Source organism: Onychomys torridus, chromosome 20, assembly GCF_903995425.1.
Source record: "Onychomys torridus chromosome 20, mOncTor1.1, whole genome shotgun sequence".
In the NCBI taxonomy this organism is placed as follows: Eukaryota; Metazoa; Chordata; class Mammalia; order Rodentia; family Cricetidae; genus Onychomys; species Onychomys torridus.
In genome coordinates this window covers 35,431,632-35,450,344 of record NC_050462.1, presented here as the reverse complement: position 1 = coordinate 35,450,344, position 18,713 = coordinate 35,431,632, and the positions used below count along the sequence as shown (strand labels likewise).

General features: G+C 43.5%; 1 protein-coding gene and 1 long non-coding RNA gene across 3 annotated transcripts in view; both read right to left on the bottom strand.

Annotated features, from left to right (window-relative positions):
* Positions 1-327: 327 nt before the first annotated feature.
* Positions 328-8,191, bottom strand: LOC118570881. The gene is made up of 2 exons (XR_004943263.1): positions 8,075-8,191; positions 328-5,696 (listed from the first exon to the last, which is right to left on the bottom strand). It is a non-coding gene; the product is annotated as an uncharacterized LOC118570881 (long non-coding RNA).
* Positions 8,192-9,986: 1,795 nt separating this feature from the next.
* Positions 9,987-18,713, bottom strand: part of Ptprb (protein tyrosine phosphatase receptor type B) — a 113,413-nt gene continuing 104,686 nt past the window's right edge. For both annotated transcript variants that reach the window (XM_036169589.1, XM_036169590.1), the window contains 3 exons: positions 16,648-16,783; positions 12,448-12,568; positions 9,987-10,068 (listed from right to left, as the gene is read on the bottom strand). In XM_036169589.1, the coding sequence (XP_036025482.1) occupies positions 10,046-10,068; positions 12,448-12,568; positions 16,648-16,783 (280 nt within the window). In that variant the 3' untranslated portion in view covers positions 9,987-10,045. The remainder of the gene's footprint in view (positions 10,069-12,447; positions 12,569-16,647; positions 16,784-18,713) is intronic.

Below are 18,713 nucleotides of genomic sequence, written 5' to 3'. Positions count from 1 at the left end.
AACCCGTCCCAGCCTAGCACCTCTGGGGACAGGACGCACCAGCGCTGTTGGTCGTGGATGGCCTGGGTGGTTATTAATGAACAATGGAAGTGAAAACAAGCATTCAGAGACAGCCAACCACAGAGTCCATTGTAGGTGTTCACAATGCCCTAGGGAAACTGAGTCCTTGCTACAGCTACAGGAACCCAAGTTCAGACAGTCACAGTCGTCATGATAATGGCCTGGAAGGGTTTTCCAGCTTATAAACAGCCACATCTGACCTTTTTCTTGAGCAGGGGATGGACACAAAGTGAGAAGTGAGAAACAGTCAACTAGAAGACAGGACACTGGCTTTCAACAAGCAGCAGCTTTATTCCTACGTTGGTGAGGGTGTGTGCAAGATTCCAGATAGGTTCTTTTAACCACCGTTACAAATCTGAAAATATATTAAGCACATACATTATTTAAATAGAAAGACCAGTGAGGTTCTTTGTTCAAACAACGCTGGCTACAAATGCAATAGTGTGGGTAGATGCTATAGTACAGAGAAAAAAAATAGATTTATTGCCATTTTAACTAGATTTGCAGAGAACATGTAAATGATTTTGAAACCACAGAAGTGCTCTATTATAGAACATAATAAGTTCAGCTGCTGGATTTATTTACATTAGATAGTATGCTTCACACAGATGTAGGAGCGGCTAGATTCACTTCTGTGGACTTCAGAACTAGCAGACACGATCCAACATCCAAAGCACTCAGCCAGGAGCAACTTCCACCCTACATCACGCGTGCAGGGTATGGGTGAGGTGTGAACGATTCACTATACAGTGGAAGTTGAGAAAACAAGCTTGCTTTTTGTTCTTGGAGAATTTCTAAGCCCCAGGAGCCTCGCCAACATTGGCCAAGTGCCCTTCAAGTGGGGACATTGGTGCCTTCTGTTGGCATGGTTGGGATCAGAAAGATGCTGAATTCTGGTCTAGACCTTCCTGCTAACTGGCAGATGGAGGCTGGTCATCTCTGCTAGATTTCTGAAGTCACAATCTCAGGTGCTCCTTTCTCGATGCAACACATATTTACACACATAGCTATTAAAATACGTCTCAGACATAACAGAAAAGCTTGCTGTCGGGGCAAGAATGATATTTCTTAAAAGAAATTACATGAGGCAGAAAACAGCCCAAACTAATCCTTCTCATGACTATTCTAAGAAGGGACACATTACATTTGTCTGTCATGATTCACAGCTTTGAAAAGACTTACTTTGGTGTCTTATAAAAAAATCAAGTACATTGGTATATCCATTAAAAACTGATCTTTGGTAAATCTTTTAATATATCTTTAATTTCCATTACATAAACTTCTACTTTGGGAGCACTCATCAATAATTTCCTTATTTGATGAATGTTATCTATATAAACAATCCTTAAAAAAATAAAAAGCATACATTTATTCCAAAGAAGCTTCCATACAAGTCAAGTGTTCTTTCAGCCAGAAATGTTTTCACTGCTAGACACATTTTTAGAAGAGAACAGATTTTTTTTTTTTCTGTTATCATGGCTGCATCGAATGTCACCCTGAATTTCAACTGAAATGGCCACACTCTCAAAGTTACCCTGTACTGTAAGGCATTAAGGTGCTGTGTCTGCAGTGACAGATCCTGGAAACTTAGTCACACACCTGGCGAATGCAAAAAACCAAATTAATCAATTCAGTTGTTGAATCAGCTAAATCTCCTGACCAACATGGTCGCAGTGAATCCCAACAATAGTAGCACAGGTCAAAGATCCCTTACCTGAAATGTTTGTGATCCGAATCTGTTTGCTTTTAAAAATAAGTTTGGAGTATTTGAATAACTATAATATGAATATTGAGGATGAATCTCTCAATATGAAATCCATTTCTGTCTCCCTTATTCCCTGTATACATAGCTGATTGTAAGTTTACATGGTAGTTTTCATGTACCTGTGTTCTGACTGACACATCACACAAGGCCAGCTATAGAGCATCCTACTATGTCACGTCAGTGCTCCAAAAAGCCTTTGACTTTGGAGCATTTTGAGTTTCAGATTTGGGGGGTGAGGAATGGTCAATCCATCTGTCTTCACAGAAATAAATACATGATGAGATTTTCAAAGACCCACCCGAGAAGGGAGACACACCATTCTGTCTTCCTGATGCTCTCGTTGCTCACCTCTTCTCCAATGTTCTCCCTTCCTTACATCATTTTACTTCCTCTCTGCAGTCATGGTCTAAAGTTTCCTCGGCTGTGAAACAGTCTTTCAACATCGGACGCATTTCTGGAGCGTAGATGAAAAATCTTCGGAATGGTAATGGGGCATTGAAGCAGGTGTGCCATTTCTCTGTTGACTCCTCCGGGATGAGAACTTGCTCACCGGGGCTGCTCATGCCTTCTTACCACTCTTGTCTGGTCAGATATATTCATTTTTCCCAATGAAACAGAACTTGGAAAACCTCTGAACTGTTTCTACAACCAAGCAGCTAATTCCTTACTACCTATTTATCATTGCGTGGTAAGGTTTGGTCTGGGCAGCTGTGTGAACAAAAATTCTAGAATATTCCATGGCTGGGACTCTCAGGCAAATACACAGATCTAGCAGCTTTAAGGATTCAACCTTCCAAAATGCCCATAAACTAACTGAGCAAGAATTTTGCAAAGGGAGCAGAATGTATTTAATATGAAAAGTTACATCCTTAACAACAAGATAAGAGAAGCAGTATGAAGTGTAACGTGAGAGCCCTATTTTTGTGTTGCTGGACATCTGTTAAACCATTTCATATTATTTTCTCATATCATTTTGGGCTTACTTCCAAGAGGTAATAGCAAAATTAATTACAGAGCCTCCTAAATATAACTGACCCCAAATTGCTGAATTGCTGCCATTTTAATGTTGAAAAAAATTAAGTCTTGATTACTCGTCTATAATACTGAGCTTATGAAATGTTAGCAATGGGTGAAAGGAGATGGGATGGGCAGAAGATAAAATCACATCCCATTGGCACAGGATCCATCGAATAGGAAAAAGGGGCAGGCCGTGGAAAAGAGGAGCTTGGGCACTAAAGGGTGGGAAGTTCCTCAGGATGAACATTTGCAAGTCCAGGGGGGAAGATGCATCTTTGAAAAATCTGACTCAAGAGTGGAAAAGTTGGCAGCTCTCCAGGGGAAAGCTGAATGATAATGTAAAATTGATTTAATGTGAAGAGATTAAAGGAGTTAATTATAAGGAAGCTGGGTAAATAATTATTAAGATGCCAAAGAGACTCTCTCAAGATTTGATAGCCTTGAAGTACTTTGAAGCTTTGCTGATTAAAGAGCAGCGTTCAGGTGCAGACAGGATGCCCGACAAGACAGGAAGTGGAGTGTTTACGGGCATAACCACATGACGCGATCAAGGGGAGATGCATCCAGTGGAGTGAATGGCAAAGAAACCTTTTCATTTCTCTCCTTGCTTATTTTGTGGTACCTGAGATTAAACCCAGGGCCTCCCACATGCCAGACAAACACTCTACCAGTAGCTACATTTCCAGCCTGGCTGTCTGCTAAATTCAATGAGTGGGTCAACTAGATCTGTATTTCATTTTCCTGGGGGAGAGAGAGATTGCATAGTGAAATATTTGTTGCTAAGGGGGTTTAAAACTAGTATAGAGAAGGAGGAATCAGTACTTCCCCAAACAGATGACAATAGATGAATGCATGGTTTTCCCTGCTTGTGTGGCTGTATTCGTTTCCATAACTCTGATCCTGCCCCCAAATGCTTTGAGGGTATGTGGATGTCATTTATGGTTACACATGTACAGGTGCTTTGTGGTTATACTTTCTGGTTTGTGCAATTTTAATTGCTTTCTCTTCTGCATCTAGCAGAAACAGCTTCAGCACTTGGTAGCAGCAAAGCACCCTAAGGAAACTGACCAACTGTGCTCTCATAGCCTCGTCTGGGCCCTCTCTTAAGTTCTATTCAAACCAGTCACAAGGATAATTTCACTGCCACCATGCACTCTTGGTGGACAAAGAAACAGATTTTGGAGCAGCACCTGACAGATTCCAGGCACTTGCTGGGGACTTTTCTCACTGAACAAAAAGCTGAAAATGAACCTCTCTTCCCAGGTTACTCACATGCTTTGTACCAACATCAGTTTACAACCCTTGTTCTGTTTTCCTCTTGCTAGAGGTGTGTGTGTGTGGGAGGGAGAGGGCCTCTGGAGATGGCCACACTAGCATGCCACCTCACAGCAAGCAGCTCCTTCAGCCTAGCTTTCTTTTTTTTCCTCTAAGAAAAATGATCCCTAACAGACGCCACACCAATGCCATGTCTGACCTCCATTTTCTCCTTAGCTATACCTCCAAGCTGATACCTCGGCTCCTCTTTTTCCCATCTAAAAGGTTTTCTGGATACAGGATCAGAGCCCAACTGAGCCATTTTCTCAAGAGCACAGAGCACAGTGACACCGAGAGAACTCTGAATCCTCACTGCTGTTCACAGGGATCCTTAGAAACTGTTCCTCCGTTTCTATAAACTTCAAATCGGGCCTTGATTTGGTCAATGTCCACTTTCTAACTCACTGGAATTTTTACAGTCAACCTAAAGCACCGATTGTAAGGATAAAATTGGTAGGGTGTGTATTGCCATTTATATTAATTCAGGTAAGTACTTGACATTTCAACTGCATCAACTTAAAAAGATCTTCTGAAAGATTTTTAGACTAAGCACAGCTGGGTTGTTGTTGTTCTTTTTAGCCATTGTTTACTTTTTCATTCATTGTATGTGATGTAGAGATTTCTATGAACTTGTTGATATATCAGGCTTTCTTCGACCAGGGGCATGACCTACCACCTTTGCTCTCTCCAAAGGAAAACCAAGCCCGAATGTCACAGGGATGCACCCTATGCAGGAGGTTCCAGGCCGAGGGACACCTGGCATTACTGATTGTCACTAGGTCTCATCTGTTAGTCTCATTTTCTACCAGAGCCCTCAACCCTGCAGTCACTGCAAGTTTCAAGGTCCTGGAGCTGACCATGGCTTGTAACCCTGGGAGGATTCAGATGAAAAGCTTCCAGTTTAGACAAAAACATCTCGCTCAGCTTTGGTGCTGTGTCATCCTCCAGTTCTTAAATTGATATTTTTAATTTCCTGGCATGTGCTCTACCACCCAAGGTGTAGCCACAGCCCTAATCTTTCTTTGACGCTTACAGCCTTTAGATCCCAGGGTTTGTTAATAAGGCAGTAGCTTGGCAAAGCTAGCCTTATGGCATGCTCCCCCCAGCTCTGTCCTTTGCTTACCCCATGGGTATCAACCCATGCAAGAAACACAGAGCCAGGGATTGTCCTTGCTGCTTTCTCTACACACATTTCACCAGGGGCCCTGTCATACAGGTTGAATCAGTTTACGCAGAACAAGCCATGAACACTCTAGTGTGGAAAAATACTATTATATAAAGCTCAATATTAAACATTATGAAAAATACATATTTACAGGAGAAACTACAAAATACAAATATATACAATAATATCTGTTACCTTTAAATTACATAAATTCTTTAACATTCTCCAGATTAATAAATTATACATAGTATCAACAGAAAGAGCTGGCACCTCCACAGGGCGTGAAGCAAGATCTGGTTTTTAAAAGTCACACAGTGAAAAACTTTATTCCAGGGCATCTGCAGGTGCAACCTTAATGTCTCGAGTAGATTGCATCTGGAAGCAAAAAGGGTGTGGTTAGAAGCTGTAGAGCAGTGGTTCTCAACCTGCGGGTTTGACCCTTTTGGTAAACCTCTATCTCTAAAAATATTTATATTACAATTCATAACCATTGCAAAATTATGGTTATGCAGTAGCAACAGAAATAATTTTATGATTGAGGGGGTCCACATCATGAGGTGTATGAAAGGGTCGCAGTGTTAGGAAGGTTGGGAACCACTCCTGTAGAGGGACCATCTCTGCTAGCCTGCTTATGAAATTTATACTCAGAAGACCCTGGTGGATACTAACACTCCACGTGGTTTAGGACAGAGCCTTAATATGAGGCCAGCCCATGCCATTTTTTAGCGCAGATTCTTGGACTTGGAAGGGATTCCTGATGCCCCTGTCCTGCCTCTGAGGTACAGAGGGAGCCACAGGCCTGGAGGCAGAGTAACTTGCCCAGGGTTACATAGCTTGTCACACTAGACACTTTCAGAGCTACCTCTGAATCCTAGCCTTTAGGATGGTGGTTATCAATTTCGAACCCACTGTTAGCTTCTTTTAGGCACACCTAAGATTAGTTTTTAAAAAGATTTTCAAACAAGTTAACACAAGACAAAGGAACCCCTAAGAGCTTACCCTACCAACCTCTACCACTCTGGAGTTTCTTAAAGACACTGACATGCAAAAACCTTAATTTACTTTGCCGATAAATTAGGGGGTTATTATTTAGAACACAAAAGATTATCCGATTTACAAAGTGCTCCTCTAAATAGCTCTCTGTTTTGTTCTTTACAGTTCACTAAATAACATGCTGGCTGGGTGGGCAGGAATTGAGACTGTAGAGAACCAAGCAAAAGTTGGGAGACATTGTCAGCTGAGCTGCACTTAGAAACAGAGAAAGCAGGGCCCAAAGCAGGTCTGTTCCTTCCTAGTTCCCTGTTTGCTCTCTAACTATATTATCTCATCACACACACACACACACACACACACACACACACACACACACACACACCATCTGATATAATATAATTAGCTGATGGGCCCCATTAAAGGCCAAATGCATGAGGTCAGCCTACTCACAGACTCCATTTCTTTCTTTTACTTTTTATCTTTGTGGTTATGCCCACTAAGTATGAGCGCCACCACTGAGCTACATACATCCCTACCCCAAGCCTCTTATCTTCATAAAGTATCTAGTCTCAAGTATTTTGTTACAGCAACCAAGACAAGCTTCTTTATGAGGGTATCCACACTATGATACCATCGAAGCCAGGTAGATGGCATGTGCCTCTAGCCTTGCTAATAATGGTAAGGCTGAGGTAGAAGGGATGCTTGAGTGTAGGACTCCAAGGCCATTCTAGGAGCACAGCCTTCCTCTCACACAAAAGAACCAAAGAACCCACTCCTAATGACTGCACTGTTCTGTAAGTGAATGTGCTCTGGTGTCGCTGGTCCCTGCTATGAGTTGAATATGACCTCTGTTTTGAGGGTCAAATGCTTGGTCTGTGGGGCGACAGTGTTGGAAGCATGCCGTGGTGAAACCTTTGGAAGATGGTGAGTCCTCAAAAGTAAGCTCTCGTGGGGTTACTTGGCCTTGCCTCTTTCAACTATCTCTTTCCCTGGCTTGAGATGTGACCCTTTACCTCAACTGGTGCTCCTGTGAATGGTGTTGCTATCCATCATTTACCTCGGGGTCCCACCAGAACTGAGCTGACACAATGTCATGCCCTTGAACCTCCAAACGTATGAGCTAAATGACCTTTCTGCTGTCTAATATCAGCCACCTCCTGTGATAATTCCAAGCTGACTACTCTAGTCCTCTGTTATGTTACTGCTCTTCACTCAGACCTGTAACTGAAAAGGTTTTATGCACAGAGTACATTCTGCATACATAAGAAAAAAAAAAAAAGTCACAGAGATGAATGCATGAAAGTCACTGAAGACCCGATGGCCAAATTCTTCACTGCATCAATTTTGTTATTAATCTCAGTTATGGTTGCAGCCCGTTCTTCCCTGGTGGTCAGTCTTATCTCTTAGAAAAGAAATGTTAAAGGAAATCTTCTGTAGAGAGCATGCTGTGGGCAGGCAGAGAGTTGAGAGTCTGGGGCTGTAGCTCACTGTCAGAGCATTTGCCTGCCATGTGGGAGCCCTGGGTATCACACCAGCACTGAAAAAATTGTTAGGATACTAAGTTTCTGCTCAACTGTGGGACTCCTCCCCATTCTGCTTCTCCCCTTGGTTGCTACCTTTGGGGAGGGGTTGGTAGAAGAGGAAATGGGAGGTTCAAGTTGGAGAGGCATCGTTGAGGCAGTACTAGTTCCCAGGCAAGTGCATTTTGGGAATCGAACTTTAGGACAGGTGAACTGAAAGCCGGCGAGACCCACTCTTACCTCTGTGGTACTCTGGATTCACGTTTTCATAGATAGGAAACAGAGGGTTTTCTTGTTCATTCCGCAGTTTCCTTGCTCTGAGGACATCTCTCACGCACTGATGCAGGTAGATGTACTGACACTGTGGAAAATCAGAGAACACGTCAGGGGAAGGCGGCACCCTCCAGCAGAAGAAAGATAAGGGGTTGTTGCTAAACACCCATAGTTACTGGGGTTTTGTATAACTATACACTCACTTTTCCTGCTTCTTTTTCTTTTGTTGAGATAGGGTCTTCTTCTGTACTGGAGCTAACTGGGACTTCACTGTGGAGTCTGGCTTTTTATCCCAATTCAGGTCCTTTTGCTGCTACAGCAAGCATGACTGAACCATCCACTCTGTTTAAAGGATGTATATCTCTACACTGTGTGCCTTAAGTGCCTAGAACTATGTCCTTCACAAAGTAGGCACAGGAGTGAATGCAAACACTATCTTCGGAACTCAACACCCTTGTGGAGCAGATGCAACTACGAACAACCTGAGACTCAGAGGAGTTTATTAGCTTTGCCAAATTTACACGGCCCAGAAATGAGAACCTTGGATTTGATTTGAGAGGTATAACCTCAAAGTTCATGTTTTCAGTGCATTATTTTTCCCCTTATGAGGAAATCATTTTGCTGCATACTCTCCTCTTGTGTCCCCTAACTTTTGTAGATATGGTGGGGAAAGGAGGTGTGTCCAATTAACCCACTGGTTGCCACTGCTTTGAACACAAGCTCAGTGTCTAGTCCATCTCTGTCCTCTTAACATCTGAGTCTGAATTACAGAAGAAACTCAAAAGACATTGGTGGATTGCAGGGATCCACTGAAGGTTACTTAAAGAGGGCATGGCCACAGTTTAGTCATTTGGGAATTAACTCCTTTAGAAAATAAATATAGAAGGGTAAGTGCTCTGGTGACCATAAAGATGTCATAAAAATTCCACTGACAATAGTGTCTTGGGCACAGGCAACCAAACTTCCTAACAGGGTTCCCCTCTTTACTACTAAGTGAACTCCTTAAGGAATGATGGAGGCCTGTGTGTCTGTAGCGTCTTTGTGTCTATAGTGCATGGTCTTGTGCTTCTTATTCTGATACAGCCATTGCTGGAACCCAAGGAACGGGAAGGTTGGGAGGAGTGGATAACCCCATTCAAAGGAGACTGACTTTCTTCCCCAAGGTTCCATGGTGAAGTTTCTCAGAATCTGTTTCCCCCTCAGAACAACAAGGAGCCCAGAGTCTCCTCTGCAGACAATGTGCTCTATCCATTCAGGGTATTAGACTTGGTGAGGGTATTTAGGTAGATGGATATGGGAAAGTTATTTCTGGACTGTGTGTTTAAAGCAACCAATGCCATCTGGTGTATAGGGTTTTAATGGTTTTGAGATATATGTGGAAATAGAAGATCTCCCCTCTCTAATACGTTTTCAAGTGAACAGTTTTTTGTTTTTTATGGGGTGCACCAAGGCATCGTTCCTGACTGCAAACCAGCTAAGTATTCTACCAATGGGGCTTTAGAAGGTAGTTCTAGGCTAGTCACTGGATTCAGACTTTTATGTTTCCAGTTTTCTAAGGAGTCTCGTACTTCAAACTGGCCTTGAACTTGCTATGTTGCCAGGGCTAACCTTGAACCTCCAGTATTCCTTTCTTAGCTCCCAAGTGCTGGGAACACAAGCCAGGCCATTGTACCCAGTTTTACCTCAAGCTGAGGTAAAACTCAGGGGCTTTATGCACGCTGGCCAAGCATTCTACCAACTAAGCTACATCCTCTGCCCTCCTCTGTGTTTGGTCTTTTGTGGTGTCAGGAATTGAACCCAGGGCCATACACATACGAGGTAGGAGCTCTATCATTGAGCTGTAGTACCCACTAGACAAGGACATTTCGTGAAGCAAGATCTGGTTTTTAAAAGTCACACAGTGAAAAACTTTATTCCAGGGCATCTGCAGGTGCAACCTTAATGTCTCGAGTAGATTGCATCTGGAAGCAAAAAGGGTGTGGTTAGAAGCTGTAGAGCAGTGGTTCTCAACCTGCGGGTTTGACCCTTTTGGTAAACCTCTATCTCTAAAAATATTTATATTACAATTCATAACCATTGCAAAATTATGGTTATGCAGTAGCAACAGAAATAATTTTATGATTGAGGGGGTCCACATCATGAGGTGTATGAAAGGGTCGCAGTGTTAGGAAGGTTGGGAACCACTCCTGTAGAGGGACCATCTCTGCTAGCCTGCTTATGAAATTTATACTCAGAAGACCCTGGTGGATACTAACACTCCACGTGGTTTAGGACAGAGCCTTAATATGAGGCCAGCCCATGCCATTTTTTAGCGCAGATTCTTGGACTTGGAAGGGATTCCTGATGCCCCTGTCCTGCCTCTGAGGTACAGAGGGAGCCACAGGCCTGGAGGCAGAGTAACTTGCCCAGGGTTACATAGCTTGTCACACTAGACACTTTCAGAGCTACCTCTGAATCCTAGCCTTTAGGATGGTGGTTATCAATTTCGAACCCACTGTTAGCTTCTTTTAGGCACACCTAAGATTAGTTTTTAAAAAGATTTTCAAACAAGTTAACACAAGACAAAGGAACCCCTAAGAGCTTACCCTACCAACCTCTACCACTCTGGAGTTTCTTAAAGACACTGACATGCAAAAACCTTAATTTACTTTGCCGATAAATTAGGGGGTTATTATTTAGAACACAAAAGATTATCCGATTTACAAAGTGCTCCTCTAAATAGCTCTCTGTTTTGTTCTTTACAGTTCACTAAATAACATGCTGGCTGGGTGGGCAGGAATTGAGACTGTAGAGAACCAAGCAAAAGTTGGGAGACATTGTCAGCTGAGCTGCACTTAGAAACAGAGAAAGCAGGGCCCAAAGCAGGTCTGTTCCTTCCTAGTTCCCTGTTTGCTCTCTAACTATATTATCTCATCACACACACACACACACACACACACACACACACACACACACACACACACCATCTGATATAATATAATTAGCTGATGGGCCCCATTAAAGGCCAAATGCATGAGGTCAGCCTACTCACAGACTCCATTTCTTTCTTTTACTTTTTATCTTTGTGGTTATGCCCACTAAGTATGAGCGCCACCACTGAGCTACATACATCCCTACCCCAAGCCTCTTATCTTCATAAAGTATCTAGTCTCAAGTATTTTGTTACAGCAACCAAGACAAGCTTCTTTATGAGGGTATCCACACTATGATACCATCGAAGCCAGGTAGATGGCATGTGCCTCTAGCCTTGCTAATAATGGTAAGGCTGAGGTAGAAGGGATGCTTGAGTGTAGGACTCCAAGGCCATTCTAGGAGCACAGCCTTCCTCTCACACAAAAGAACCAAAGAACCCACTCCTAATGACTGCACTGTTCTGTAAGTGAATGTGCTCTGGTGTCGCTGGTCCCTGCTATGAGTTGAATATGACCTCTGTTTTGAGGGTCAAATGCTTGGTCTGTGGGGCGACAGTGTTGGAAGCATGCCGTGGTGAAACCTTTGGAAGATGGTGAGTCCTCAAAAGTAAGCTCTCGTGGGGTTACTTGGCCTTGCCTCTTTCAACTATCTCTTTCCCTGGCTTGAGATGTGACCCTTTACCTCAACTGGTGCTCCTGTGAATGGTGTTGCTATCCATCATTTACCTCGGGGTCCCCACCAGAACTGAGCTGACACAATGTCATGCCCTTGAACCTCCAAACGTATGAGCTAAATGACCTTTCTGCTGTCTAATATCAGCCACCTCCTGTGATAATTCCAAGCTGACTACTCTAGTCCTCTGTTATGTTACTGCTCTTCACTCAGACCTGTAACTGAAAAGGTTTTATGCACAGAGTACATTCTGCATACATAAGAAAAAAAAAAAGTCACAGAGATGAATGCATGAAAGTCACTGAAGACCCGATGGCCAAATTCTTCACTGCATCAATTTTGTTATTAATCTCAGTTATGGTTGCAGCCCGTTCTTCCCTGGTGGTCAGTCTTATCTCTTAGAAAAGAAATGTTAAAGGAAATCTTCTGTAGAGAGCATGCTGTGGGCAGGCAGAGAGTTGAGAGTCTGGGGCTGTAGCTCACTGTCAGAGCATTTACCTGCCATGTGGGAGCCCTGGGTATCACACCAGCACTGAAAAAATTGTTAGGATACTAAGTTTCTGCTCAACTGTGGGACTCCTCCCCATTCTGCTTCTCCCCTTGGTTGCTACCTTTGGGGAGGGGTTGGTAGAAGAGGAAATGGGAGGTTCAAGTTGGAGAGGCATCGTTGAGGCAGTACTAGTTCCCAGGCAAGTGCATTTTGGGAATCGAACTTTAGGACAGGTGAACTGAAAGCCGGCGAGACCCACTCTTACCTCTGTGGTACTCTGGATTCACGTTTTCATAGATAGGAAACAGGGGGTTTTCTTGTTCATTCCGCAGTTTCCTTGCTCTGAGGACATCTCTCACGCACTGATGCAGGTAGATGTACTGACACTGTGGAAAATCAGAGAACACGTCAGGGGAAGGCGGCACCCTCCAGCAGAAGAAAGATAAGGGGTTGTTGCTAAACACCCATAGTTACTGGGGTTTTGTATAACTATACACTCACTTTTCCTGCTTCTTTTTCTTTTGTTGAGATAGGGTCTTCTTCTGTACTGGAGCTAACTGGGACTTCACTGTGGAGTCTGGCTTTTTATCCCAATTCAGGTCCTTTTGCTGCTACAGCAAGCATGACTGAACCATCCACTCTGTTTAAAGGATGTATATCTCTACACTGTGTGCCTTAAGTGCCTAGAACTATGTCCTTCACAAAGTAGGCACAGGAGTGAATGCAAACACTATCTTCGGAACTCAACACCCTTGTGGAGCAGATGCAACTACGAAACAACCTGAGACTCAGAGGAGTTTATTAGCTTTGCCAAATTTACACGGCCCAGAAATGAGAACCTTGGATTTGATTTGAGAGGTATAACCTCAAAGTTCATGTTTTCAGTGCATTATTTTTCCCCTTATGAGGAAATCATTTTGCTGCATACTCTCCTCTTGTGTCCCCTAACTTTTGTAGATATGGTGGGGAAAGGAGGTGTGTCCAATTAACCCACTGGTTGCCACTGCTTTGAACACAAGCTCAGTGTCTAGTCCATCTCTGTCCTCTTAACATCTGAGTCTGAATTACAGAAGAAACTCAAAAGACATTGGTGGATTGCAGGGATCCACTGAAGGTTACTTAAAGAGGGCATGGCCACAGTTTAGTCATTTGGGAATTAACTCCTTTAGAAAATAAATATAGAAGGGTAAGTGCTCTGGTGACCATAAAGATGTCATAAAAATTCCACTGACAATAGTGTCTTGGGCACAGGCAACCAAACTTCCTAACAGGGTTCCCCTCTTTACTACTAAGTGAACTCCTTAAGGAATGATGGAGGCCTGTGTGTCTGTAGCGTCTTTGTGTCTATAGTGCATGGTCTTGTGCTTCTTATTCTGATACAGCCATTGCTGGAACCCAAGGAACGGGAAGGTTGGGAGGAGTGGATAACCCCATTCAAAGGAGACTGACTTTCTTCCCCAAGGTTCCATGGTGAAGTTTCTCAGAATCTGTTTCCCCCTCAGAACAACAAGGAGCCCAGAGTCTCCTCTGCAGACAATGTGCTCTATCCATTCAGGGTATTAGACTTGGTGAGGGTATTAGGTAGATGGATATGGAAAGTTATTTCTGGACTGTGTGTTTAAAGCAACCAATGCCATCTGGTGTATAGGGTTTTAATGGTTTTGAGATATAATGTGGAAATAGAAGATCTCCCCTCTCTAATACGTTTTCAAAGTGAACAGTTTTTGTTTTTATGGGTGCACCAAGGCATCGTTCCTGACTGCAAACCAGCTAAGTATTCTACCAATGGGGCTTTAGAAGGTAGTTCTAGGCTAGTCACTGGATTCAGACTTTTATGTTTCAGTTTTCTAAGGAGTCTCGTACTTCAAACTGGCCTTGAACTTGCTATGTTGCCAGGGCTAACCTTGAACCTCCAGTATTCCTTTCTTAGCTCCCAAGTGCTGGGAACACAAGCCAGGCCATTGTACCCAGTTTTACCTCAAGCTGAGGTAAAACTCAGGGCTTTATGCACGCTGGCCAAGCATTCTACCAACTAAGCTACATCCTCTGCCCTCCTCTGTGTTTGGTCTTTTGTGGTGTCAGGAATTGAACCCAGGGCCATACACATACGAGGTAGGAGCTCTATCATTGAGCTGTAGTACCCACTAGACAAGGACATTACAAAAACCAACTGTGAGCAAGGCTTGCTCCAGTATTAAGAACTATCTATACTTGGCTTTTCTTCTTGTAGATCTTACTTGGTTTTATGCCAACTTGCCCTTTTGAAAACTGACTGATTATTTTTAATGTGTGTGCATGCCTGCTTGAGTTTATATGCACCATGTATGTGTTGGAGCCTTTGGGGCTAGAAGATTTGGTTAGTTCTCTAGAACTAAAGTTACAGAATTTTAACACCCATGTGGGTGCTGAGAATCAAGTCTGGGTCTTCTGAAAGAGTAGTAGGCACACCTAACTTCTGGGCCATCTCTCCAGCTCCACATAACTCCTATTTTTAATTAAATTATTTGTGGATGGAAGAGGTAAGCCATGAATGAACTCTTTTATTCCTAGACCATGGCTTAGTAATAAATTTTTCAACAGTGATCCACCACGGGCTTTGAAACTAATTACTCTCTATTAATTTGCCTTGTCTTAAATATCAACTTTTCTTTTCCCAATAGGATGTCCTTTAAAAAACTGATTACTTCTAAAATCATCAAGTTGTTACTGTTTCCCCCACTTAATCCTTAATGAAAAATAGAAGAAAAAAAAAACTAATATAAGCCTTCCAGTCACACAAGATTTTTTTTTCTAATTAGGGAAACCCTGGGTGAGCATTGACATAATCTATTTCATTCAATTCCACCAATCTTTGTAGTATTATGTAGGATTTATGATATTACATGTATAGCCACTCAGTTCATGATTCCTGAGAGCAATGTTTAGCAAAAGGGCAGACATGCATCAAATACCTAGAAGACGATCGATGAGAATAGTTTATAAAGGTTCATGCAGGACAGGAAGCTCTTGAGATTATGTAGAGGAAGAAAACATCAAACAGGAAAGAAAACGTGACCTTGAAAGAATCTGAATAAAGTGGACATCCCACATGATAAAGATAATATGAAAGTGAGTGAGGCATCCAGTGTGGCTAAAATGCAGGTTGCCTGGGCCATAGGAGACCCTCCAGATAGTCTCTTAAATGGGACCCAAGACACTAGATCCCATAATGCCCCAGTGTTCCTTCTCACGAGAGCAGTCAGAGTGTCCCACTATTCTCTCTCAACAATGTCTTACTGCATCAAAGTGTCTCTCTAATTTATGCTGCCAATCTGCCCCAAGGCAGAAGGATAAACAGAGGAAAACATTTGCACATTTTCCCCCCCTCCCCCCCCCCGCCACATTGGCTTTTGGTTTAGAAAGCCTCACTGATTGATATATTCACCAATATATGAGATGCTGACCTGTGTCCCTTTGTACCCCAAATCTCAAGGTACAAGAAAGTTAGGATCACCTGTTAGACAAATTAAACAAGGTCTCAGAAATTTCTTTCTCCTTTTTTGAAGCCATCATCCACAGCTTTTGATGGTGAGTTATACCCTTCTGCACCCATGCCCACTCACATAGCCAAGCAAGGCAGGCAGGCCTTTGGTTTTAAAACTGAGTCAGACCGGAGCAAAGAAACAGTCCCCTGGCCCAGGCCAACGCATTGACTCTGTGGAGCCAGCTAATGTAAAGCTGTATAAGCAGGAAGACTTGAGCTTGGAACTCCAGCACTCATTAAAAAGCCAAGTGTGGTGATGCAGGTCCGTAGTCCCAGCACTGGGGAGGTGGAGACCCTGGGGTTTACTGGCTAGTCATCTAGATGAATCAGTGAGTGATCAATGAGAGAGACCGTGTCTCAAAAAGTAAAGGGGACAGCAATTGACAAAGGTATCCAGTATTCACTTCTGGCTTCCATATGCATACACCCGCCCCAACACATTATGCACACAGAAAGGAACATGTACACACACACACACACACACACACACACACACACACACACACACACGCACACTTCTGGAGGGGTAATACAATGGTGGTAGCAGATCTGGTGAGTAGGTGCTGTCTGCAAGAGAGGCAAGGACACCAAAGAGGCTTTTGCCAAATCTGGCACAGAAGGTGAGTCCCACGGGATATTAATATAAGGTGCACCAGAAATAACTTAGGGGCAGAGTGAGTTTAGAATTGTGGGTTCAGCAGAGCTCAAAGGGAACCTTGCTGCAGGATGCTGGTTGTGGAGCACAGCTGCCTGTGTGGTTTCCATGGCTACTGTGATTACACATAGAACTTTTCATCTATGCAAAACCTTCTTTCTCTTGTTAAGGTGTCCTGGACAGTATTTTATTTTTGGCGGGGGGAGGGGTGGTGGTGGAGGGGGAAGTAGGTGTGATAGGTAAGGTGTGGGGAAGGGCACTGGTGTCCTTCAGCTGAGAAATCTTACCTCAGTCTGAACCATGTGAACCCTATGAAGTCTTAGGTCATGCACTGCTCCATAAATGTCCACAGAATCCTTGGAGTCCAACTGCTGGAGGATCCGGTCCAAGGCAACGAACGTCCCGGTTCTGCCCACACCAGCACTGGAGAGAAGCAAAAGGAAGATGGGGCCTCTGATAATTCCCCTTCCATGACTACATCAGGAGACTCTAGCCACCTTTCTTCTGTCTCTCTAATTGTGGGAGAACACAGGAATCTTTCTTTCCACAGGCATGCTTTCTCCCAAAGAAAGACAACCTAGAGCCTTTATGGTCTACCTAGAGTCCCATGGTCTTTCTAGAGCCCCCATGGTCTTCCTAGAGCCCCTATGGTCTACCTAATGCCCCATGGTCTTCCTAGAGCCTTATGGTCTTCCTAGAGCCCCCATGGTCTTCCTAGAGCCCCTATGGTCTCCCTAGAGCCCCATGGTCTTCCTAGATCCCCCATGGTTTTCCTAGAGCCCCCATGGTCTTCCTAGAGCCCCTATGGTCTACCTAGTGCCCCAATGGTCTTCCTAGAGCCCCCATGGTCTACCTAGTGCCCCAATGGTCTTCCTAGAGCCCCCATGGTCTTCCTAGAGCCCCATGGTCTTCCTAGAGCCCCTATGGTCTACCTAGTGCCCCAATGGTCTTCCTAGATCCCCCATGGTCTTCCTAGAGCTCCCATGGTCTTCCTAGAGCCCCTATGGTCTACCTAGTGCCCCAATGGTCTTCCTAGAGCTTCATGGTCTTCCTAGAGCCCCCATGGTCTTCCTAGAGCCCCAATGGTCTTCCTAGAGCCCCTATGGTCTACCTGGTACCCCAATGGTCTTCCTAGAACCCCTATGGTCTACCTAGTGCCCCATGGTCTTCCTAGAGCCCCTATGGTCTACCTAGAGCCCCATGGTCTTCCTAGAGCCCCCATAGTCTACCTAGAGCCCCTATGGTCTACCTCTTCCCACTTCTTCCTAACCCTCACCCTGTTGATGTAAGCACCACTCTGACCTTAGTATATATCAAACTCATGCCTATTTTTATAATTTTCCATACCTGCTAATTCAAAAGGAACATTTTATACGTTTTGAATATTTACTAAAATGCTAAAATACCACATATCCTTTTGCCAAGTTCTCTACTCAATACCGTGAGTACTGTTTTGAGATTTATCCATTTGTGATACAGAACTAATTTCATCTCTCTCTCTCTCTGTCGCTCTGTCTCTGTCTCTGTCTCTGTGTGTGTGTGTGTGTGTGTGTGTGTGTGTGTGTGTGTGTGTGATTTGCCCTTTTTTTCTTTTTTTCTTATTATTTGCTTGATTTTTTTTTTTTTTGAGAAAAAGTCTTGCTATATACTCATGGTCTCCATGCCTCATCTCCCAAGTGTTGGGCTCACAGACACACGCAACTATGCTTGGCTCAATTCCAACTTTTAACTATTTTGAAGAAGCCACAGACCACCACTACCAGTCCACTCCATACTGTAGGGTAGGAGATCATTTTTGGTTTTCTATTAAATCCATACTGCTGTGAACATCATTGTGCATCTATGTGGCAATTGCTCATCAGTTGGTAGCTAGAGGGGGCAGTGCTGGGTTGGCTATAGGGTATGAACACGTTTGCAAGATGTTGCTAAATTGCTTCTTAAAACAGGATTCTTGATACTGTGCAAATTGATGATATCAAGACGAATCTGGCCCTTATTCAAACCAGACAAAATCAGAGCCAAGAATTTAGAAAAGGGAGAGTTCATGCCTGTTTGCCCACTTGCAATAAATACTTCTATAAGAACTTTCTAGAGCCCCACAAGAAATTTCTTTTCATTCTCCATTCACACCATGCTTTGTATGTGCTACACACATGCCAAGGTTTCTGTACCAAAGTTATCTTTAACATTAAAGCTATAGCAATCCATGTAAAATGCTTTCTACATAACACTTGCCAAGCAAAGGCCGGCGATGGTACCTCCACCAGTAAGCGCACACCAACTCCTCCCTTGGGTTGTTAAGACCAGTGAGACTTGTGACAGAGTAGCGTATGTAAATTTTCTCACTTTTGTC